This window comes from Amblyomma maculatum, chromosome 2, assembly GCF_055883805.1.
Source record: "Amblyomma maculatum isolate TAMU_Amacu chromosome 2, ASM5588380v1, whole genome shotgun sequence".
Taxonomy (NCBI): domain Eukaryota; kingdom Metazoa; phylum Arthropoda; class Arachnida; order Ixodida; family Ixodidae; genus Amblyomma; species Amblyomma maculatum.
Window position 1 is genome coordinate 95,768,690 of NC_139345.1, and position 24,955 is coordinate 95,793,644.

A 24,955-nucleotide genomic window follows, 5' to 3' on the forward strand; every position below is an offset into this window, starting at 1 on the left:
AAAGGTTTTGCGCGATGCCCGTTCTGGGAACAATAATTTATCGCAGCTTTGGCTGGCAACCACACCGCTTGATCCTGTGGCGAGGGTGCAGAGCATGTTCTGTACATACGCTCATATTTGGACCTATTTCATATTTCAGGCGATTGGATTAAGTGCCTTCGCCTGATTACATATTTTTGCGTATGCGCGCATTCCGTGAAGCTTTATTTGCTGATAGTACGTTCCGGCTAACCCAGTTTATCCTTTCTTTTACTCGAAGATACTGAGGCAAGTTATACAAAATTAAACCTGCCCAATTCTAACTAGTTTGCCTGACAGCCGTTGTTTTTTGTGCTACTGTGTCTTAGGGCGGGTCAAACTTGCAGAAAACAAAAATGAAGATCAAGTCTATGAGCCATTGCTCATAGACGGGATTCTTTCGCAGGTTAGCTTCTTTGCAGCGCATAGGAGAATAAAAACGGAGGCCGTCTCCCACTCTAGTTAAAGATTTGGAGGTATGTACGTATTCCTGTGTTGTACGGGTGTGCTTTCAGCCAAAGTTAAGGAAACATGTGCACGCGAACGTGAGCAGCGCACGGAAAGGCGTGCTCCGATTCTTTCAAAGTGAACTCACGGTAGACGTTGAGCAGTAGCGTGTCCTCCCACACCTCCCCGGGCAGTCGCGTATTCAGTGCTCGGCACGTGAGCGTCGCCTTGTCGGCACGTGCCGTCAGCACGAGCAACAGAGAAGTGGCTGTCAAGTTGGTCTTCTCTTCAGTCAGATATGGGTCCAGGCGTTCATCGTCCAGCCACCATGATACCTGGGTTGCGCGAAATAGCCACTGTTAGTTGGGGCAAACAAACAGCAAAGGCGATACTTCAAACTACGTTGGCTATACTTAGTGTCCACTTAATCTTCTTAAGGATAGTTGGTTCCGCGTTTTGTGCGATGTCAGTGCACGTTAAAGAACCTCAGTTGGTCGAAATGTCCGGAGCCCTCCACTACGGCGTCTACTCATAGCCTGAGCTGCTTTGGAGCGTTAAATCCTACAAACCAAACCGATATTTGTTTCCGGTTCTTTTTTTTTTTTTTTGATAGCTGCATTGCCTTGCAGAGGTCTGACAACCACTAAGACAAAAGCGATCGCATAGCGGAAATATTCGGGCCCTGTGTGCTCTGCGCTCAGTTTCCACAACTGCCGGGACGAACATTGCAGAGCAAGCATTCATTACGGCGAGTCTCAGACAAGCGCTGTCTAGCCGAGGAATTTCAAATCACCGGGCACAACTGAGCACTGGAACTTAGAGCACGCAGAGCTCATCCTATGATGTCACCCTCGGGAGTGGAGTGGAAACGTTTCGCAACCCACGAGTGTCTGTTCTCCGTTTGCGGCTTTGGAGAGCGCGCAGGCTTCGTAGATATTACTGGTCTGATCAACAACCTCTTCTTCCAGGTATTTGCTGACTCTTCTGTGGTGGAAAATAAACCCGAGAACTTCCAAACACGACTAGGAAAATTTTTAATCGTTCGATTACTCTATTTGTAGCAATTACGGAGACAATCATATGCATAGATGCATTCCAGGTAAATGTTATAACTTCAGGTGATTGTTTTATGCCATTGAATATAAAGTGTTATTTCAAGGTTTCTTTTTTTTTCTTCTGAGCCGAAGAGAACGTGCTACGAACACACTGACGGCAAAGAAAAGAGCTAATGAATCATATTCTAGTCTATATTGCGCACGTATTCCCAAATTCTACCGTTTCCCTTTAAATTTCTATTATAATTTTCTTCTAGCTCTCATCACGAAACCCTGGCTAACCCACTCTTGAGGCTGTGCGTCATTTTAGAAGAGCTGAACAACAACGCATATCCTGCGCAGAACAATAATCCATAGAACATTCCTTGCTTTTCGCAGCCGTTTCACTATGATGAGAAGGTTTTTCGAGAAGCCACTGCAACAGATTGTCTTTAGCCCGACCTTTTTGTAGTTTGGCGCCGCCATAATTAGTAGAGCCACAGGTATGTTTTTAACTCCTTTCAAAACTTCTTAATAGAATCTAATCTTCTGCTTTGCTAATATTTTTTGTACCATCTGGCTTTACAAATTCCTCACTGTTCGTCTCCGGCGTGAGTTATAATTTCCCCGTTTTATTTCCATGAATAATTTTTTATTTACTTATTCCTCATTAATAATTTTATTTTTATGAAGGCAACGACAACACGCCACGTCTGCGGACCAAAGCGTATCGTTGATGCGGCCTGTTTCTTACCTATCGGTACGCCTTTAAGGTGTATAGAAAGACAACAGAGAGAAAGAAAGGGTGGTTTCGTCAGGAGGCTCCACTTTAACAGCAGATTGACAAATGTCCAATGGTGTTCTGGTGCTGCAGCACGTAAAGTAACAAAATGGCACTGCGGGCAAACTAATGTGGTTAGGTTGAAACCTCATGAGGTTGCCTACCTCAGCAAGAGGCATTTAAAAACCCCCTCAAAGCCTGTTATTTTATCGATCAGTCCGTTCAAGCTAAGTCAGCATGTCAGCTTCAAACGTGGAGAAAAGAAAGTAATCAACTTGCACAAATACAAGTTTATTGGCCGAGAGGAAAGTTCTTCAGGTAATTTACTTCCTCTGCGATTTGCCACTCCCAATAAATGTACTATGTAGTAGGAGGCAGAGCAGATTTTCTTTTTTTTTTTATCGTTTTGTCGATCATTCAGGTGCACGTAACGGGGGCCCCATAATTAACGAGACACTTCATCGGGACTCTAATGCTCTGTACCTATTGATTACGGGAGTGCGAGAGTACCATTCAGCTCCCTGTCGCGCTCTGAAGACTTTAGTTCGCTGCCTGGTAGGCTCTTGAAGTGCCTTCCGACTGTCAAGCATTAACGCCTCTGATGTTTTTCGGTTCAGCAGAAAATGTTATTCAGTAAATATTTCAAGTGGCGCTAATGCCGAAGGTTAAAGCGGCAGGATTGGACATGACTTCAGAAGAGTAGCGAGAATGCCGCGGTACATGATAGGCATCGCAAAATAATCCTATTTGTTCATTCAGTTTAGATAAGCAAAAAGAGTCAAAACTGGAAGAGTTCTATCAAGCGATAAAATTGAGCTATACCTTTATTAGAAGGGAGCTAAGGAAACAAAAAATAAAAAGTCGAGGTTAAAAAGGCAAAAGAGGTACCAGATAAAGAAAATAAAAAGACAGAGAAAAGGTTGTTATGGGTGAGAGATTGGAGCGGGAGTAATAGAGAGTGCAGAAACGGTTAGCCGGCTACGTCAATTTCATACCAGGAAGCCGGAAATAATGTTGCCACACTAATTAAAAACGAAAGTTCTAGTTGGTTGTACCAATGTTTTTCAAGGAAGCCGACAAATAAAAGTGATAAAAGGGACAGCTAGCATTATGACTTACTTGAAATATTATTACGACTGTTATTTTTAAACCAAGCCACCTCAAAACACATCGTATTTGCCACCTCTCGAATTTTAGCTTTGTACATTCGCTTATAAGCCCATTCTGTTTACAGCCGTAGGTGAACAAATGAGATCAATAGCTATAATTGCAAAAATAAGAAAACAAAACTGGTAAGTTCTTCTAAATCGGTAATCTAAACTGGTAATTTCTAAGTCGAAAATTTAAGAGGAAAAAAACAAGTTTCGAGAAGTACTTTTTACATTTTTCTCCCTATATTTCTTTCCTGTCACGTTTCTTTTTTAGCTACCCCTCAGAGATCAATGTTTCTTTACTGGAGTCTTTGTAAGGTATCATATCGGTCAAGTTTTCATTGTTTTCCCGAAGCAGTGACTCATTGTCGATGACCTTCGTGGTCAGAACTTAAGTGTACCCTGTTACGACCCTGCATCCGCATTTGCGCGCTCTATTGTTCGCCTGTGGGCATGGATAAGTGTTGTGGATATGTGGTGATGGTCCAATGGCTCTAAGTGAGCCTGTTTCCAGGAATCCTGTTTTGTAAGCCTGTTTTGCTTTGTGGACACCCTGCAAATTCGCCTGTGGGCATGGATAAGTGTTGTGGATATGTGGTGATGGTCCAATGGCTCTAAGTGAGCCTGTTTCCAGGAATCCTGTTTTGTAAGCCTGTTTTGCTTTGTGGACACCCTGCAAATGCCAAATTGACCCTGTCAAGAGAACGTCTGGAAAAACACAAAGAAACGTCCCCCTGCGGGAAATGCAGGAAGTGCTTTCTTTCTTTTGTTCACCCTTCCAGTCGAGAAGCCCTATCGTCCAGTGAGGAATGCCTACTTTCCAAAGGAGACGACAGAGTGACATGTCCGCTGACGTGCAGGACAAGAAAGGAGCATGACGCATACAGCCATTAAGTGATTTCCCAGGAATGCAGGAAAGATTTGCAATTGTCGAAAACGGACAATGCTGGGAGCGTATGCGGCGCCCACGTGCACTTGGGTTTCTGAGAAGTAAACCCACTAATCAGAACCAGCCTGTGGTTTCTTTGCTGAAGAATAGAAATGTACCTCCTCTCCTCGCCGTTCCCAAGCTTTTCCCGCCAACAAGTGATCACGCCCAACGAATTAATGCCGGACCAGTCAGTGCTTCAGACCATCAGTACAGTGATGTGTTCGATTGGATGCCGATATCTGAGGGGCGTGCCCTGGATTTGGTTGGTCAGCATCTTCAGAGAGGGGCTGGACATAGGGGGTTTTAAGGACAGTGCAGAGCCGAAAAAAGGGCTCTGGGCCCTGGGTAAACGGCTCATCCAGTCGCTTCTCGCTATGAACTCTTAACGCTTGCCATTTTGCTGATGTACCCTTCTTTTTCGTGTAAATAATCTTGTAAATAAGTTTCTCAAAGTGCCATTAAACCTGCTTGTACATATTTCACCAACTTCGAAGATTCAATCCTACTTCAACCCCGAGTCTCTGCACGCTACCAAGTGAAGGCCGGGTCGACGTAGCCCCAGCGTCACGACAACTGGTGACCAGCGGTGGGATCTGAATCTACAAGCCACAACATCTGATGACTGGAGGTGGGATCTGGATCTACAAGCTACAACATCTGGTGATTCGAGGTGGATCAGAATCTACAAGCCACAACATCTTGTGATCGGAGGTGGCATCTCAAGCAACAAGCAGGAGCAACAATCGGCCAACAAGAAAGCAGCTCGGAACATCGATCGCATGTGTGGGTGAGTGCTTGGCTTTTCTTCTGATGTGGACCAGGTTCTAGAACAGGGTTATATTTTAGAACTGGTAAAAAGTGTTGAAATGCCTTTAGGTTTGGTAGTTTGCACTGTTGTTTTGGAAGTAGCCGACACTCGGAGCGATCATGGACCTACAAAAGCTGCAGAAACCGGAACTGTTGCAATTGTGTGAGGAATTGGGAATTGATACAAGTGGTTTGGCACGAAAACCTTTGATTATAAAGGCAATCACAGATTTGGGAACCGATGATGAGGAGCTCAGTGAAGCATGGAACCTCATCGGTCAAAAAAAGGAGCAGCTCAGACAGCAGAAAGAGCGGGAAAAAGAGGAAAAGGAGCGGGAAAAAGAGGAAAAGGAGCGCGAACGTGAGAGGGAAAGAGAGGAAAAGAAGCTAGACATTGAGCTCCGGAAATTAGAACTAGAGTTGAGCAAGAGGTCGGGCGATTGTCCCCAGCTAGCGGTACCTCGTCTCAACAAGGAGGCAGATTTCAAGATGTCAAAGTACATGCAGCCATATGTGATATCAGGGGATATCGGTCTGTATCTGGCTAACTTTGAGCGAACCTGCGAAAAACTGTCCTTCCAGCGAGACACTTGGTCTCAGAGATTATTGACGGTTCTGCCCTGCGAGGCAGCGGAGGTTGTCGCGCGGCTAAGCAAGGAGGACGCGGACAACTACGAGAAGGTCAAAGCTTGCCTTCTGAGAAAGTATAGGCTTAGCGCCGAGGCGTTCAGACAACGTTTTCGGAATGCTACTAAGTCCAGGGACGAGAGTTACCCTGAATTCCTGTACAATTTAAGAGGTAATTTGAGCGAGTGGCTAAAGAGCACTGATTCCTACAGTGATAGGGACGCTGTAGTCGAGCGAATTCTTTTGGAGCAGTTTTATAACTGCCTCCCAGAAAAAGAAAGAAATTGGTTACTGGACCGAGGCGACATTAAGTCGGCAACTGAAGCTGCTGAACTTATTGAGGAGTATGCTTCGCGCCGACAATTCAGCAACCCAGCAGTGGATAGGCTCCGCAATCCCAAGTTCAGTGTGAATAACCGTCAGAAAAGGCACTTTGCTAGATTTGCAAACGAAGAAAGGAAGGCTTCTTCAGGCAAACGCCCTAGAAAGGACGGCAGTGAAAAAAGTGGGGAAGTGACCAACGCGCAGAACACAAAGAATAAGCTTAAGGCTAGGAAGCCGCTCACATGCTTTAGGTGTAATGAGCAGGGTCACATTGCCGTCAACTGCCGGAAAGAAAAGATTGCTTTCTCGTATGTCAGTGACTGCGATGAAAATATTCAGCTTTTGGAACCCTACCTGCATGACCTAGTAGTCAACGGGAAGCCTTGCAAGGTACTGCGCGATTCGGCCGCAACGATGGATGTTGTCCATCCGGCGTATGTGTCGCCTTCCGACTATACAGGACAGTGTGCATGGATCCGCCAGGTAGTGGAGGAACAGAGTGTGTGCTTGCCAATCGCGAACGTGGTCATCGAGGGCCCTTTCGGCAAGTTAACAACCGAGGCTGCCGTTTCAGGAAAGCTTCCTAAGTGCTATCCGTATTTGTTCTCCAACAAATCGGACATGCTACTGCGAAAGAGGGGCATCCTTTTCGGAGACAGAGTTGTGCAAGCCCTAACACGTTCAAAGGCGCGAGAACTAGCTACACTGCTCATACCAGAAAATTCCACAGCGGAGGAAACGGCAGTTAAAACAGTGGTCTATGTGGAAGATAGCGGGTCAGAAAACTTTGAGAGCGAGGCATTTCAGATAAGTCAACATGAAAGTGAGCTTGATAAGACACGGAATGAGGACGTTCTAGAGAGTAACCTCTTGCCGCCGGTGTCTAATAATCTCACGAGACTTTTAAGTGGAACCCGAGAGGACTTAGCTATGAAGCCTTATGTGCAGAGGGAAGCCGTGGTAAATCTAACGTTAAACCTTCCCGAGGAGATGGGGGACAACGTGATTTGCATCAGCGGAAAAGGAAGCAACGCTCAGGCGCTTCTCAAAAAGACGGAGCAGAGAGGAGAACTAAAGAAATCCCAGCTGTCCGATCTGGGCGAAATAATAACAGAGTTTGAGGCCTGCTTCGTGGACAGGCCAGGCAGGACTGATTTGGCTGAGCACGATATTGAGCTGACTTCAGACGTGCCAGTGCGATCAAGGTGCTACCGATTTTCTCCAAGGCAAAGAGAAATTCTGGATAGGGAAGTAACTCGCATGCTGGAATTGGGAGTAATAAAACCCTCGGAAAGCGATTATGCTTCGCCTATGATCTTAGTAGAAGCTCCAGGTAAAGACCCTAGGCCTGTGGTAGACTACCGAAAGCTAAATTCTCTCACCAGGGATCAAGTGTATCCTATTCCGAATATTGAGGAGAGAGTAGGACAGGTCAGTAGAGCGGCATATGTGACTACGCTGGACCTTACTCGAGGATACTGGCAAGTACCGCTCACTGAACGCGCCAGCAGATACGCGGCGTTCGTCACTCCGACGGGCAGCTACCAGCCAACAATGATGAGTTTCGGGCTCAAAAATGCTCCATTTTGTTTTTCCCGACTCATGGATAGGGTTTTAAAGGGGTGTGAAACATTCGCGGTGCCTTATTTAGATGACATTGCGGTTTTTTCCGACTCATGGGCGGACCATATGGTACATCTAAGAGCTGTACTGAGCCTTTTGCGTCAAGCTGGACTAACCATAAAGGCCGAGAAATGTTGCCTGGCAAGGGCGACCGTGGACTACTTGGGTCACAATGTAGGTCAAGGTTTCAGGAAACCCAGCGAGATTAAGATTTCTGCGGTAGCAGACTACCCGCGGCCGAGCACGAAGACGGAAATTCGAGCATTCCTGGGTCTGACGGGATACTACAATCACTACATCCCTAACTATTCAGCTTTGGCTAGCCCTCTGACCGACGCTCTCCGCAAGACAGAACCGACAAATGTAGTCTGGGACGAACAAAAGGACGCCTCCTTCGTAAACCTGAAGGCTGTGCTGATTAGCCGACCGGTATTGCGAGCTCCAGACTATGCCCGAGAATTCACGGTCCAGTGTGATGCCAGTGATCGAGGGTTAGGTGCTGTTCTCTGCCAGAGAGATGACGACGGTAATGAGCACCCCGTGCTCTACCTGAGCAGAAAACTGAGTTCTAGAGAGAGGGCTTATTGCGCGTCAGAGAAAGAGTGCGCTTGCATTGTATGGGCCATTCAAAAATTGCAGTGCTATCTTGGAGGGGCCAAATTCACCGTAGAGACGGACCATTGTCCCCTGGCTTGGCTGCAAACTGCGACATCGAAGAACAGTCGCCTTCTTAGGTGGAGCTTGATTTTACAGCAGTACAATTTTGAAATAGGATACAAAAAGGGGAAGTTAAATGGGAATGCGGACGCGCTTAGCCGCTCTTTCTAAGCGGTTCGAGATGTTCCTCACCATGTATCCAAATTGATAATCAGGTTTTTTTTTTTTCTCGTGCGCTTGTATATGTGTGGCTATGTAAAGCAGCACGTTTGGTTTTCTAGGAATACGTGGGTCCTGAACGTCTTGAGAGTGGGCTTTTCTCGAACAACAATGGCAGTTTTCTTTTGACCTGGTCTCTTCAGACGGGAGCCGAGTGCTTGTTTAGACATGTGGTTGAGTTTCAGACAGCTCGAGCAATTTGGCCTACAACAATCAAGACAACGCGACAAGCAACAGCGAGCTTCAAGCGTTCACGTGCAGGCCATTAAGTCGTCTCTTCATGCAGCAGCTGCGACTGCTGCCCTCCGAGACTCTTCTGGCGGGGGAGGAGGCTGTTACGACCGTGCATCCGCATTTGCGCGCTCTATTGTTCGCCTGTGGGCATGGATAAGTGTTGTGGATATGTGGTGATGGTCCAATGGCTCTAAGTGAGCCTGTTTCCAGGAATCCTGTTTTGTAAGCCTGTTTTGCTTTGTGGACACCCTGCAAATGCCAAATTGACCCTGTCAAGAGAACGTCTGGAAAAACACAAAGAAACGTCCCCCTGCGGGAAATGCAGGAAGTGCTTTCTTTCTTTTGTTCACCCTTCCAGTCGAGAAGCCCTATCGTCCAGTGAGGAATGCCTACTTTCCAAAGGAGACAACAGAGTGACATGTCCGCTGACGTGCAGGACAAGAAAGGAGCATGACGCATACAGCCATTAAGTGATTTCCCAGGAATGCAGGAAAGATTTGCAATTGTCGAAAACGGACAATGCTGGGAGCGTATGCGGCGCCCACGTGCACTTGGGTTTCTGAGAAGTAAACCCACTTGTCAGAACCAGCCTGTGGTTTCTTTGCTGAAGAATAGAAATGTACCTCCTCTCCTCGCCGTTCCCAAGCTTTTCCCGCCAACAAGTGATCACGCCCAACGAATTAATGCCGGACCAGTCAGTGCTTCAGACCATCAGTGCAGTGATGTGTTCGATTGGATGCCGATATCTGAGGGGCGTGCCCTGGATTTGGTTGGTCAGCATCTTCAGAGAGGGGCTGGACATAGGGGGTTTTAAGGACAGTGCAGAGCCGAAAAAAGGGCTCTGGGCCCTGGGTAAACGGCTCATCCAGTCGCTTCTCGCTATGAACTCTTAACGCTTGCCATTTTGCTGATGTACCCTTCTTTTTCGTGTAAATAATCTTGTAAATAAGTTTCTCAAAGTGCCATTAAACCTGCTTGTACATATTTCACCAACTTCGAAGATTCAATCCTACTTCAACCCCGAGTCTCTGCACGCTACCAAGTGAAGGCCGGGTCGACGTAGCCCCAGCGTCACGACAACCCTTTCTGCATAACAGCAATACCTTATCTCATCTATATATGCAACATTGCATGCTATTTTCATCTACATTTCTATTACAATGCTTTCTAGTGCAGCCCTTTATCGTAACCTTTCAGCCTTGGGATACGGCTTTCTTACCCACTCGCATAACGAATTGCTTACTTTTATGAGCAAAGTATGGAAGCAGTTTGTTTTCTTCTTCGTTTTGTTTTCTTTGCCGCGTATTCTATGCCTATGATACAAATGACCGAAGCAACGTGAGACGGCCGCGCAAGAATCGATACCTGCAGGCAGCGGATTGAGCGGCTGTGCTCGGATTACCGGCGTACAGTGAGCGGACAAAAGGGACGACCCAAAGAGCACCGAATGAAATGCGATCTCGAGGCATTGCACTAACGGCGACTATACGTTCTTGTGACCTTCCATAATTTTTCTAGCCCTGTAGCAGCAAGGGACCACTTATATAGGCTCAAACATATGTATCTGCCGCACGAAATTCCTAGAAGCGCCCTCTCTCAGAAAAACTCTACAGCGTGCCAATAAGCGTGGTAAATAATAATAATAAAAAATGAGACATTCAAGTGGTCAGACTGGAACTGAAGCACTTGGTCGTTGTGTTTCTTTTTATGCACACAACGAGAAGTGCACTTGGCTCATTAGTTTACCCGTTACTACGCTCACGTTTCCTTGAAACCGTACAGCATTTTCGCTGAGAGATCGATAAACCGCTTCCATGTTGGTATTCTTTTCAGCTATTTTTTGTCTCCGGCTACGCCAGAGAAACGATTCCTAAAACACCAACCCTGGTAATATCACAGACGGAAGTAACAAGCATCTAAGCGCTTCATATTTTTCTTCCCGAAAAGGGAGCGAGACAAATGTTGTTGCGTGTTTCGCCTTCACAAACAAGCTTCGCCGCCAACTTTACTGGAATATCGAACGGTCTTAGTTATATAAAAAAAAAAAAAGTTCCATACAGAAAAGGAGAGGAGAGGATGTTTCAAGTGGGCGTGATCGAAGAGCTCACCTTCGGTGGAGGTCTCGATCCGACCACTTCGCAGCGGAACTCTGCGGAGACGTCGACTTCAAAGGACCGGTGTGTACCGAGTATCTTCACCGAGACGGGAGGCACTGCGAACGCAGAGAATAATGAGGCGTATCAAAAACACGCTCGAGTGTCCAGTGTTTTCATCCTTGTACAGTGAGTAGCATATGCGACTAAGACGCCGAGCAGTAACTTTTGAAAGCTATGCGCACAGTAAGAAAGATTTGCGGACCCTTCAACACACTTTCTTTCGATCTTGGCGGTTGCTATTGACAAGTTATAGAAAGAAAAAAAAAAGCGCTCCCTGTAGCATATGTGCCAATTTAATGATAGGCTTGCACAAACAACAACAACAACAAAACTTCTTATAGCACATCGAGATGCCCCTTTGTTTTCACATTTTAGTACCAATTAATGCTGATCAACCCATGACCGACTTTCGAATGGTACACACTGTGATTTCCGAATGAAAAATAAAATAGTTATGATTGCCGTTGCGATCCTGAATCATAGCCGGTGTGCATATTGAAGTGGCGGTCAATTCTCGTGCTGCTTAAAAGCCTGGGTGAGATCTCAACGACTTCAATCAACATTTATTTTTGAGAAAGCGTGGACAGGTATTTGGCAATCCAGAAAGCTACAGCAGAACCTCCTGAGTGGCTCTCAAGGCTAGAGACTTTATTGTGTAAGTGGGACTTTTAGTGTGTCATATGTAAATAGCGTATGTAAACAGCATTTGTGTGATTTTTGTTGATTTGTTTCTCGTGAAATGCAAAGTGTCAAAACCAGGCATTAAAAAAAAAATCGAACCAGTTAAGTCTATTTTTTTCTCCATCTCGTACGCTTCATGTGCAAGCTACACGCAAAAAAAAAAAAAAGAAAGAAAACACATGCCCGCAGGCAGGCTGACATGCCTGAACACCACTCACTTTGAGGCAGCGGTGCCGGCGGTTAGCAATAACAACTACATGACAGGAGCAAGCCCATACTGAGCACTGCAGTTCACGTAAATTAAAGTCTATGCGCTGGAAGTACTACTGCACTTTCCGCAAACAGATATGATTAAACGAAAAATTGATGACGAATGTGGTCCTCATTTTAGTCGATGTAAAGCATATTATTGGTTTCCGTTCACCTAAGTGGAGCATCGACATTTTTTATTTCTGCCTCGATGGCCTCCTTCGGTTACACTTTTCTGTTTGTGGAATGAATGCTAAGAACTGGCAATAGAGGGAACAGACCATCGTATAAACTCAGTGGCCAGATACTTTTGCGACATTTCTTCTGATAAGCCTGTATCCATATCATGCTACTCATTACTAGCCAGACCTCGTACCATAATGTAACCTAGCTATTAAAACATTCGGACCGTCCTAGCTCTGTGGAACCAGCGAATAGGCGCTAAGAGTCGCGTGGTCAAATCTGCATAATATATTCTTTTCCCAAATTTTGTTAATTGTGAATAATAATTGCCTAACCATTGAAATATTGAATTCAAAAATAAAATGTCAAGGAGTTATAGGTGGTCTTGAAAGCAACTGACTGTATTGTTTGTACCAAGCTACTGTTTACGTAGTCCTTATAAGCGGCTTTAAATATAATCATCACAATAAAAAAAGCATCCACCTGGCAATAGTGCTACATATTAGCAACCCCAGAAGCCTCTCAAAGAACAAATACCGTGTTTTTCAGGAGCGCATTCGCCTATGTGACTTTACACACGCACTGTTCAAAAGATATGCGCCAGCAGCTGGTCACGTGATTGCTCTGTTTTAATACCAGTAAATATAGCTTGGTAAAGGATGTTGTGGTGCAAACAGTATAGCCCGCTAATTTTTGACACGTTCTATAACATCTCTATTAACAATTTATTCCTGATGCCATTGCTTGATAAATTGACCAATTAGTCGCTACTAATCGCTTCTGTTGGGAGAACGAAAAAAAATATTGCAGACTAGGCTGCCTGACTCCCAACACCCCTTAGTAGCTTTCACTTAAGCAGGACACTCATAGATATTAATAAAGTTCGGTCACTTTATGCTGGGATAACTGACTTACAAACGTCGCTATTTTCTATCCTAATGAATATGCACTTTTAAACTCGCATTTTGATCACGTCGTTGCATCCCATTGCACTTGGCTCTAGCGGTCAAAAAACAACCACAAACTTTGGTCTCAGTAGCCAAAAGCCGTGCATGCTATATACTTCATGTTTAACCGACTACTGGGAAGGCCCGGTCTGCATTGTCGATGCCTTCATTTCCTTGTAACATGCATAACGGGCGTGTATTTGCTTATAAAGTAATCTCATCACACGCAAGAAAGCTCGTATCAAAGTTTAAAACAGGAATCAGACATCAGCGTCAGTCAGGGCGCTTCAAAAGCTTAAAAAATATATTATTTGAAGACCTAGAAGAACTGGGATGGGGACCCTGCCGTACTTGGGAGACCCGGACGTGCAGATAATCGCAACCAGGTGGGCCGCCAGTATTATGATAAAAAAGAAAACACAAAAGCTTGAGGGCAGTGGGGTCATGCGAGATCCCGGGGGCCTGCATACCACAAATTCATGAATTTGTTTTTCATTCATTCACTTTATTTATTGGTATAATCTGCAAATATATATTGTTTAATGGATCTATAGCCTACACTAGTGCCGGATCCGTGTTCATAAATATGAAGAGTGAGGCGGAAGATTGCCCGCACGAATACAAAATAAAATGACTACATACTCCATGACATTAACACACACGCACGCACGCACTCACACGCACGAACACAAACAAACACACGCACACACAAACACACGCACACACGCACACACACACACACACACACACACACACATACACGCGCGCGCGCGCACATGCAGACGGAACACGCACACACACACACACACACACACACACACACACACACACACACACACACACACACACACACACACACACACACACACACACACACACACACACACACACACACACACACACACACACACACACACACACACACACACACACACACACACACACACACACACACACACACACACACACACACACACACACACACACACACACACACACACACACACACACACACACACACACACGAAGAAGTATTTAAAGCAAGTATTAAAAAGCGGCCACCACGGCCCTGATTTGATTCTGCGCCCTTGGGTTAAGCAGTCGAGCTCCCTGACCCCCGAGCCATCGCAGTGGGGTACATAGCAAGGAATTTGACACGTACAGGAGAAATTGACACGCACAGGAGAAAGGGACTTCTTGCAACCTGTAATCCCTGCAAATTGAGCTGCTCCTATAACAGAATAATTTACAGGACTATCGTATGACATGCACAGCTGAAAAATGTATGTCTTAGCGTATAAAGTTTTATTTTGCTGGGGAATGTAACATACCTATCCCAGAACCCCCCCCCCCCCCCCCTCCGTCTCCTGAAGCGACGACATGTGAAGGTGACCGGCAGACCCATCCCTCCTGCATCGATGTTCATTGCTAAAGTATTCGTTAAAACCTTTAGCGCCCCTGGTTGTGGTCCGCAACTAGCTCTGCGCACGACGCCCGGCGAAGGAGCAGTTGGCAACTGACTTCTGAGGGCGTTCAGCGCAATAAATCAGTTCGAAAGTTAACGTCATTGGGGTTAATTTGGAACTGATTTATGTCGCTGTACGCGCTGCGAGGCCAGGTGCCAAGTCCTTCAATGACGGCCTTCGCAAGGGAAGTTTACATATTTATTTATTTATTTATTTATTTATTTATTTATTTATTTATTTATTTATTTATTTATTTATTTATTTATTTATTTATTTATTTATTTATTTATTTATTTATTTATTTATTATTGTGTAAGCAATAGTACGCCAGGTTTCAGCCCGTCGCATAAACCGGGCCGGTAGCCGCGTTTGACCTTTAGAGAGACCGCAGATGGGGCGCAGAACAAGAAGAGGAAAGAACCGAAAGAGGAAGCTACGTCGGCGTTGCTTACGCAGCCTATTTGGTTTAAATAAAGCTAAACCCCAGCTAACTTTATTTATTTATTTATTTAGAATTTCCCATAAACAACGCAAAGTCCATTAGAGAGGGTGTCTGCAGCCAGAGCGTGACACGAGGGACGTCTACAAAATCCATGATGGCACCATTTCTTTCGACACCACCACCGGCAAACGACCGGGGCAACAAACAGTCGAAGTTCAAGGAGTAAGAATGTACTCATGCGAAATGCACATGAGTCGCCGTGGGCAATCATGTATGGCTGCGGCGGTAAAGAAAGATTCATCACACATGGCAAACAAACAAAAAAAGAAAACCTAAGATTATCGGTAAAATACAAGAACATAAATTGAAGCTGGCTCTCCTAAGTGTTCAGCCTCGTCAGCTAAACAGGCACCACTGAGTCCCGTCGCTGTTGTTGCTCAAGGAAACGCCGGTTCTGAAATAATACAGACGTCGGAAGCAACGTTGCGAGGAGGAAACGGTTCTAAGCGCGCATTGCCTCTGACAAGGTTGTAGCAATAAGCTCCGGAAACAACGTAACAGCCATGCAGACACCAGGCAGGCTGCTCGTCAGAAATATAATGCTTGTCTTTTTTTTCTTCTTCTTCTTCTGTGCTGCGGTCAAACGCATTAGAAGAGGAATTAAGCCCTGGTATTTGCGGCTCTCTTCAGTATAAGGGATGTTCCGGCATGGCTCTGCTGTGGCTCCTTGCGAGAAGATAATACTGTTTGCACCGAAATATCCAGAAAATATCGTTTAAGAGCTACACTTACTCTTGCATACTTTTGTTTCTTTCGCACCACTGACATGGCGTAATGTGTTCCTTCAAGAGAGACAAGCTGTTCCTAAGGACGACGAAAATACTAGTATGCAGGGCGTTTCAAATTATTCAATGCATATTTTTCTTTCAATACCTATGAAAGATAAGCCGGCGTGCTCACTTCAGATGAATTGCACGGCAAGGCGAACGATATGTAAGTGCGTTATAAAGCTTAATGATGAGATGATTAATTAACTAAAATTAACTAACCAACTTGTTATTTTATATTTTAAGAGGTATTGTTATATTGCGGAATTGGAAGCCTTCAACATCAAAGATCAATGCCCTTTTACATTTTCTTAGCCGGCATTGTCGCTCGAGCCCTGCCGGGATGGTGCAGTGGTAAGACGCCCGACTACTGTGCCGGAGTACCCTGGTTCGATCACGACCACGGCGGCTGCGTTTCGATGGAGGCGAAACGAAGAAGCGTCCGTGTGCTGTGTGATGTCAGCACACGTTAAAGATCCCCAGGTGGTCGAAATTACTCCTTAGCCCATTACGACTCCTCTTTCTCTTTCCACTTTAACTCCCACCTTCCTCCCTTCCCTTACGGCGCGGTTCAGGTGTCCACAGATCAAGTGTGACAGATACTGCGCCTTTCCCTTCCTGTGAACCAATTATTATATTATTATTTGTGGCTCGAAAATCGAACGTCAAAAATACGCTTCAGAAAGCTCTTTAAGTTGGCTCTCACACATTGCATACATATAAAATGGCGTTGCCGCATGTGATAGTGTCACCTAAATATTATTTACGTTCTCTACCTCATAAAATACACAGATTGTGGCTGTATTTGGTGCATAATAAAGTCAAACGACCCCATTTTGTCTTTAGTAGCTCGCGAGACTATCCAACTGCAGAAGGCTTCGTCGCACGTAACTTCCGTTGTGACTTCTCAGCGAGTTAAGCTTGCATTCCTAGCGCGGTTTCAGCGAAGAATCTGCAGGCGCTCGCTTTGCCTGAGCCGTGCGTATAAGGGCATCGGATAATTCAGTGAAAGCTTAAATTGGTACAAATAAAGGTTAATGTAGACCGTTGTGGTTAGATATATTTATTATCAAAAAGAGCGGCATAATTCACTTCTTTTAAGTCTCTGGCATCACGGATTGCACTTTGGCACCACTGCGTTGTGTCCCTCAATAAAGCGATGCATTACCAGAAAAGTTTTCATCGCTTCCTTCATCGCACTTCGTGCTGTTTAGTCTTGAAACCGGGATATGCGCATAGTTATACTTCCCTGATGCCTTACCGAACCACTAGGCGGCGGTAAAGGAGCGACACTGAAAACGCACAGCTCTACTCTATAGACGGCACCCGTCTCTTTGTGGGGGTACACCAGCCGCAACAATAGGCAATGCATGGCGTCGTCACTGGGCGACGCCCAGCCACGAAACATCGCCTCATGTGGTTACCACTTTGCTTGACTAGTATCGATTATACTTACCAGACAGCGAGAACGAAACTCGGCAGCTGAAAGAATATTGTATTCTTGCTGACGCGGATTTTGTTGCCGCCTCCTTTTCGCACACGTCCGACACATTATGCGCATATATGTATGCAGTGCTTTGGTGGTACGAATGGTTATGGTTGCGTCACTTGTCGTGTTATCTTTCGCGTTTGCGTAAGTATTGTTGAAAGACCGCTTTTACTCGTTTCAGATAAGAACAAGTATTATATATATATATATATATATATATATATATATATATATATATATATATATATATATATATATATATATATATATATATATATATATATATATATATATATATATATATATATATATATATATATATATATATATATATATATGCATATATATATATATATATATATATATATATATATATATATATATATATATATATATATATATATATATATATATATATATATATATATATATATATATTTATATATATATATATATATATATATATATATATATATATATATATATATATATATATATATATATATATATATATTAACATCCGCAAACTAAGAAGTAGAAAGGCAAAAACACGGTAGAAAACCACTCGTTTTCGTCTCACATTATCAAATTCCACCGCTACTGTAAGAGTTAGAGCGCATTGTGACGTTGAATATGTTCTCCTCAAGTTTCAGCACAAGCGGTAAAGAGAAAATTTCTGCAGGGATATTCTGGAGTCATCACTGAACATGTAAATCGTATTCTGTATTAATATACGCTATTTGGTATTGGTTTCGGTGCATACCTCGAGCTGAAGAGTGCAAGGGATATCCTATAAGCCAACAAAACGTGAAAACAACGGCGAACACTAGTGTTTGCTAGCCGTCGGCTTTCACTTGACAGAAGGGAAGAAGGAAGGAGAAGGGGGGGGGGGGGGGGGGGGGAGAAGGAGAAGGGACGAAACGGAGGAACGGGGAATTTCGGTAAACTGTGATGAGTGCCTCTATGCTTTCGGTGACTGGCCTGATGTTATTAATGCCGTCGTTATTTTTTTTTTTTTCCTCACTCTAAAAGCTTCGAGCTTTCACAGGCGCTCCTCCGGCCTTCTGTGCTGTAAAACACTGGGTTAAAGTTTGTTAAATCTAAACAAGAGCAAAGTTCCTCTTTCAACGAGTAAGCCTCTTCTCGTGGCGTAAAAGCAAGAATAAAACAGCACCGACACCGTTAAATTTTTTGCGTTGAAATAAAAAAAAATAGTTTTGCTGCGTCGAATTACCTGGCACGTGCGCTAACAGTATATTTTTATACTTTTTAGGCAAACATTATTATATCGCATGAACAGTCACCTAAGAATGCGAGGAAATGCAAAACAACAGTGGTTCTCCCGCCCCGCTAAACACAGTGCGTGCGGCGGGGTCAGAGAATATGGCCGAGAAAATAACCTTCGCCCGGCTCCGCGATAACTTCGCAGTCCAGTTCGGGATAACGACTGTGCTGCCACGCTGTGCCTGCCTCCGACAGCGCACCACGTGTGCACACACTCGATTCACTGACAGGCACCAGCGTGGTGAAAGGAGCCATTACCGCCTAATACTCATCTTGTTTTTAATCGTCCTTGCCGCGGCCATGGATGGTTTAGCCGTAACGGCGCCACGCCTGGCTAGTGCGCCAAAATCGCTTTCACGCCAGCCGAAAACGCTTGCTGAACCTTTACGTAGAGAAAGATTACGAGCAGTAGGGGCATATTTAGGAAATAAAATTTGGGTATGCTAACTGCAGAAACTAAAACGCCTCGGGCTAGAAACCGGAGGCTACTTTGTGCACTTGCCTATATTAAGCACGTCGTTGTAGAGTAGAACAAGAACGCTGGTAGGAGAAAAACATGGCACTTAAAGTGAAACTTGAGCGGAAAATTATCATTTAACCGTGGTGGTCACGCCGACCGTTGTCGTGAGGGCTGATGTAAGCATGTAGCAGCCGCTCTTTTTAAACGGATAAGTTATTTTTCTGCGATCGTCTTGTTTTCTTTTGTCTTTGTTCGTATCGCGCTTCAAGTAAGAATAGATTTGCGATGAGTAAATGAACACTTCCATCAGCGAACTTTCTTTTTCTCATATTGACCGCAAGAAGAAGGAGGAGTCCGCTATCACAGCCCGCACCCACAGTCAGAGTTCCTCCAAAGAGGTGATGGCAGCTGACAACGGAGAGCTCCTACAGGCAGAATGTTCCTGACGTGCTCTCACCATCGTGGCCTGATAAATGGAGGATGCCAGGCGAGCTCTAAGATGGCGAGAGATCACCCTTAATGACCTCGTGAATCTACTATTATTATTATTTTTCGGCCATGGGTTCGCTCAGGCCGCAAAAGAGAAAGTTTATTCTAGCTAGAGAAAAAGAACAAACCAGAAAAGTTCAAAAATGCGATGATCGTAGGCGAAAAAGAAGAAAATTTTGTGTGTGAGAAAAAAAGTGAAAGAAAAATAGAAATCTGTAGCTCGAGCTGGCATTAGTGCACTATACAGAGGCTAGCTCGCGCTGGGAGAAACAAGGAGGGAGCAGCAAACAAGAAACAAGTTACACAAGCGAGCAAACAGGAACTGCGATGAGCGTTGCGCGTGTGAGTAGCGAGCGGAGAGAAAAACTCCGCGTGATCTCGTTGGTTGGTTGGTATAGCGTCATCACAAGCTCGTTTCTGGGCCGACTTGTAGCAACTGGGTTTCTCGAGGGTTTTGGCTCGAAGTGAGCGGCGGGAGCCGTCGTTAACCCCCCCCCCCCCCCCCCCCCCCCCTCATCTCTCTCATATGCTCGTAGCAGGCCTCTCCAATCTGTCCTCCCTATACTCTCAACACGTCTATTCCCTCGTTTCCCCCTTGCCACCTACCGGTCCTCGCTCATCTCGCCTTTCCGGCCCGCGGAGGAGCATCGCGCACCTTTTTTGGCTGTAGCAGCTAGGTAGGGTTTTCCATCACTGAGCCCTCGACCAAAGGTGCGTGCCGGCGCAGCAGCAGCGGCACTCGACGCCGCGGCAGCTAAAGCGGGGAGCGGTATTCTTCCTTTTTCCTCCTTTTTATTTCCTCCGGAGCCGCAATCTCCCGCGCGTTTCTCGGCTAGGTACCCAGCCGCTGCTGCGCTGGTCCGATCTTGAGTAGGAAGAAAAGTTTTCCGTCTACCGAGTTTCTCTGGCTTGCCCACTGCTGGACGCAAACAGCAATCGAGAGTATCGGAAGGCTACTACTGCGTCTGGGTGCTAAAGTATAATGAAAAAAGGAGACCACAAGCCATCCTTTCTCTGTTTCTATCTCTATCTCTCTCACACACACAAACGCACGTACTTTCGATCCGGGCGCATCTGCAGTGCGGCTCAGGCCGCCTGACACGCTTTCTGGTCGTTCGTCGTCCTGACTGATTATGTGGAGGGCGAGGGCAAAAAGTTGGAAAGCCATCACTCGGAGCCTACGCTCCGCAAATCTGCATGGATGCGACCGGCACACTTCCTGCCTTGTTTTGATCTGCTTGTTAGTCGAACGCGTTGTTAGTGTTCTCTTACAGGCTGTGTTCTCCTTGTCTCCAAGACGGTCAAGGTCACAGCATTAAAGGCAGTAGGCGTCGTACAAAGGCCTAAGGAATGAGAGGAAAAGATTACTGGCTGCCTTGCATCTGCAACAGCATACGCGGAATGCAAATTCCCGCTAAACGGATGCAAAACAGTGCGAGAAACGCTCACCGGTGATTCCGGAAAAGGCCGGCAGTACAAATTTTTAATCACGAACACAAATCATACAAACCTTTCTTCACTTCTCCCTTTCGGCTATATCTGATTTTTTTTTCTTGTGCTTTTCCAGCACATATGTACCAATAAATGTAAGTGTGAAGCGGTACCCTGCTAGAAAAATACTGCTCGCTGTCTCGATATCTGTTGCCTTGGTACAGCCGAAATGGAACGAGAGAAAGGTGATGGCTGTTAATTCGCAAGAGGAGATAGCGGTGACTGAGAAGGAATGGATCAAAGGAAAAAGCTCGTTACCTCACACTATGGGGACACCTGAAACGCGCCTTGAAGTGCGAATTCGGAAGCAAAACAAGTGGGGAACAGAGGATTGCATAGCTAAGGACTGCACAATCCTTGATGGGTGTTTTTGAGAAAGTGAGTTCATCCGACGTATAGTTAGCGTCGAGCTGTTTCAAAACGTCACATGCTATCTTTTGCAACGTTTCAAGAACACCAGCGCGGTGGACTGAAATTAAAACCGCGATGTCAGAGAGTAAATTCATAGCGAAGCCGTAGTGTCTATAAACGATATGTGACGACGAACCTAGACAGAAGGGAAACTCAGGCTATAGAACGAATTTCCATCAACGTTGTTATGCGTTCTTGCTTCTCTAATAGCGTTGTAGAAGTACAGCTACAATAACTTCCTTGCAGTAGCGTACCGATCAGGAATAACTAATTCGAATCTGGAGATAACTACCGATTTGCTGAAGGACGGGGGGGGGGGGGGGGGGGGGGGGGGGGGGGGGGGGGGGGGGGGATATCGTGCTAGCAAAACTGGCCACCCTGTATGCGCAGTGCCTGGGGTCATCGACGGTACCGGAACCATGGAAGAATGCAAACATTATCCTCATTCATAAGAAAGGGGACTCTAAGGACCTTAAAAATTACAGACCGATCAGCTTAATGTCTGTTACATATAAGGTATTTGCTAAGGTAATCGCTAATAGAATCAGGACAACCGTAGACTGCAATCAAGCAAAGGATCAAGCAGAGTTTCGGAAACGGTACTCTACTATCGATCATATCCATACCATCAATCAGGTGATAGAAAAATCCTCGGAATATAATTAGTCCTTATACATAGCATTCATTGATTGCGAAAAAGCATTTGACTCAGTTGAAACCTCGGCGGTGATGCAGGCATTGCGAAATCAGGGGGTAGACGAGCCGTACGTGAAAGTGCTGAAAGATATATATAGTGGCTGCACAGCAACCATAGTTCTGCATAAAGAAAGTAACAAAATTCCCCTTAAAGAAAGGTGTTAGGCAAAGAGACACAATCTCCTAAGTACTATTCACAGCTTGCTAGAGGAAGTATTCAGAGACTTGGAATGGGAGCAGTTAGGGATAAGGGTAGATGGAGAATACCTCAGTAACCTGCGATTTGCTGATGACATTGCCTTGCTAAGCAACTCGGGGGATGAACTGCAAATAATGATTGATGACCTAGACAGGAAAAGTAGAAAGGTAGGCTTGAAAATCAATATGCAGAAGACTAAGGTAATGTTCAACAGCCTCGGGAAGGAACAGCAGTTTACATTAGGTAGCGAAGTACTGGAAGTAGTAGACGAATATGTCTACTTAGGACAGGTAGCAAGCGCAGATCCGGACTATGAAAGGAAATAACAAGAAGAATAAGATTGGGATGGAGCGCATTTGGCAAGCACTCGCAGATTATGACTAGCAGCTTACCGGTATCGCTCAAGGGGAAAGTATACAACAGTTGCATCTTACCTGTACTCACCTATGGGGCTGAAACGTGGAGGCTAACCAAGAGAGTTCTACTTAAGTTGAGGACAACCCAGAGGGCTATGGAACGAAAGATGGTAGGGGTAACATTAAGAGATAGGAAGCGTGCAGAGTGGGTCAGAGAAATAACTCAAGTTACCGACATTCTAGTGGAAATTAAGAAGAAGAAATGGGCATGGGCAGGACATGTAGTGCGAAGAGGGGATAACCGATGGTCGCTTAGGGTAACAAACTGGATACCAAGGGAAGGAAAGCGTAGCAGGGGGCGGCAGAAGGTTAGGTGGGCGGATGAGGTTAAGACGTTCGCAGGGGTCAAGTGGATGCAGCTAGCACAGAACCGGGTTAAGTGGAGAACTATGGGAGAGGCCTTCGCCCTGCAGTGGGTATAGTCAGGCTGATGATGGTGGTGGTGGTGATGATGATGATGATGAATTTGAATCTATTAGCCACTCACCGGCGTTGCATTTCTTTGTTCCCTGTTCAAGCGTTTTGTGCGTACAAAACACAGAACCAAAGAAAAAAAAACATTCGTTACTAAATTGCTCGATCGTGACAAATATATTCTTGCCGCGTCACGTGACAAGACCACCAGACGACGACAATTCTACTGTCGATGTATTTTGCTTTTTTCCCATTGGGCTATCAAAGTATGCCACGCCGAAGGAAATGACATCGCCCACTATTATAGCCACTGCTCTGGAATTTTGCCGCAGTTTTAACAAATGGTGGAATGGCGGTTGCCTTATCCGGAGAAGAACAATCGTAAAACACCAGCCGTTTGGAACAGATTTACCAGCACTGCATGCTCTCGAAAACAGCGAGAGATAAAATATTGTTACGTATATAAAACACGCTGCTTTTTACAGCGACCGCTGTTATTCGGGGCTTGCCTACAAGCCTCAGCCGTTGCCAAGTTTAGCTGGTAATTATCTTCTGCAATGATCATTCAAATATCGTTTCAGGAAACGCAGCTTCACTTCGGCCAGGCGTCCCAAATAGCAGCGTTCCAAATAGCATAGAGCATTTCTGAGAACGGTTCGTTTTTTTCTTGGTGGGCATACCACGATCACGTTTCGGCATTAGCAGGCAGAGTAATTATAGTTTCCCGAGCTACAAATTAATCGTCAAAGAGGCAGTACAATTTCAATAATGTTTGAACCTGGCAGAGCAAAAATAAAACTGCGGAAAAACGTTTGCTCAAAACGAAACCAACTAACAGGAAACGCATTAAATGCGAATATGCAAACCGATTTTCGCAAACCTGCGCCAAGCTATTGCATGAGCACTAACAACAGCTCGACCACAGTGTTAGAAGGAAGTAATGAGAGACCGAGGGAGGCAAGCTGCCCGGAGCGGGAGCATCATTACGTGCAAGCCAAAACACTTGTGCTTCTTGGCGAGCCGAAACAGGTCGTTAATGATCTTGAAATAATGAACGAAAATAAAGAGGAGGGAAAGACGATGCTCGGATGCGGGCAGCAGCAGGCTGGTTTAGACATCGGCCACTTAAACAAAGAAAGGGACGAACGCATTAAAAGTAGGAGCTCGAAAGTGGAAGGGACGGGGGAAAGTTTCGTGGCAGACACGAAGCGCCCACACACTCAAACACCGCCCAGGCTATCTCTCTCTGAAGAGCAGTGAAATTAAAAATGAGCCAGGAAGAAAGGCGATACAAAAAGCAGTCCTCCCGACGAAATCCAAATCCATTAAGACGTCGTCTTCTCTTCTCTCTCTATCTCTTCCTCTTTTCCAGAGAAAGGTTCCCGTCGCTCATTGCCAGGTTCTCATTACGCCTGCCGTTCTTGATTTTTTGCCGAGCCGCGTCCGGCTTCCCTTCTTTCTTTAGTTTCGCCACAATATTTCTTTTTTTTTTTTTTTTTAGAGAACGCGCGCTACCGAGGGCTATCCTTCTGTCCGGCTTTCGTTCCTATTTTTTATTTGTTCTTAAGAGCTCGCTCAAAAGCCGGCTTCGCTCCGGATAGTTTACCCGGCATGCTCTTCATATCCTCGCTCAGCCGCCTACCACGATATAAACGATGCGCCTCGCTTAGGCCTAACGATACATCAGGCCTCCGCTTTTGTGCAAAACTGGCCGCGCGGCCATGCGCAAAAATAATAGGGAGAGAAAGGAGGAGAAAATCAGCGTCCCCCTTTTCTCTCCTTTTTTTTTTTTTTTTCCAGGA

The 24,955-nt window shown here is 45.3% G+C and overlaps 1 protein-coding gene across 1 annotated transcript in view; it reads right to left on the reverse strand.

Moving 5' to 3' along the window:
- Positions 1–24,955, reverse strand: part of LOC146199309 (neural cell adhesion molecule 1-like) — a 190,104-nt gene that overhangs the window by 54,761 nt on the left and 110,388 nt on the right. Inside the window, exons 5-6 of the mRNA XM_084592097.1 lie at positions 10,962–11,065; positions 614–800 (exon numbers count right to left, since the gene is read on the reverse strand). Coding sequence (XP_084448223.1) covers positions 614–800; positions 10,962–11,065 — 291 coding nt within the window. The remainder of the gene's footprint in view (positions 1–613; positions 801–10,961; positions 11,066–24,955) is intronic.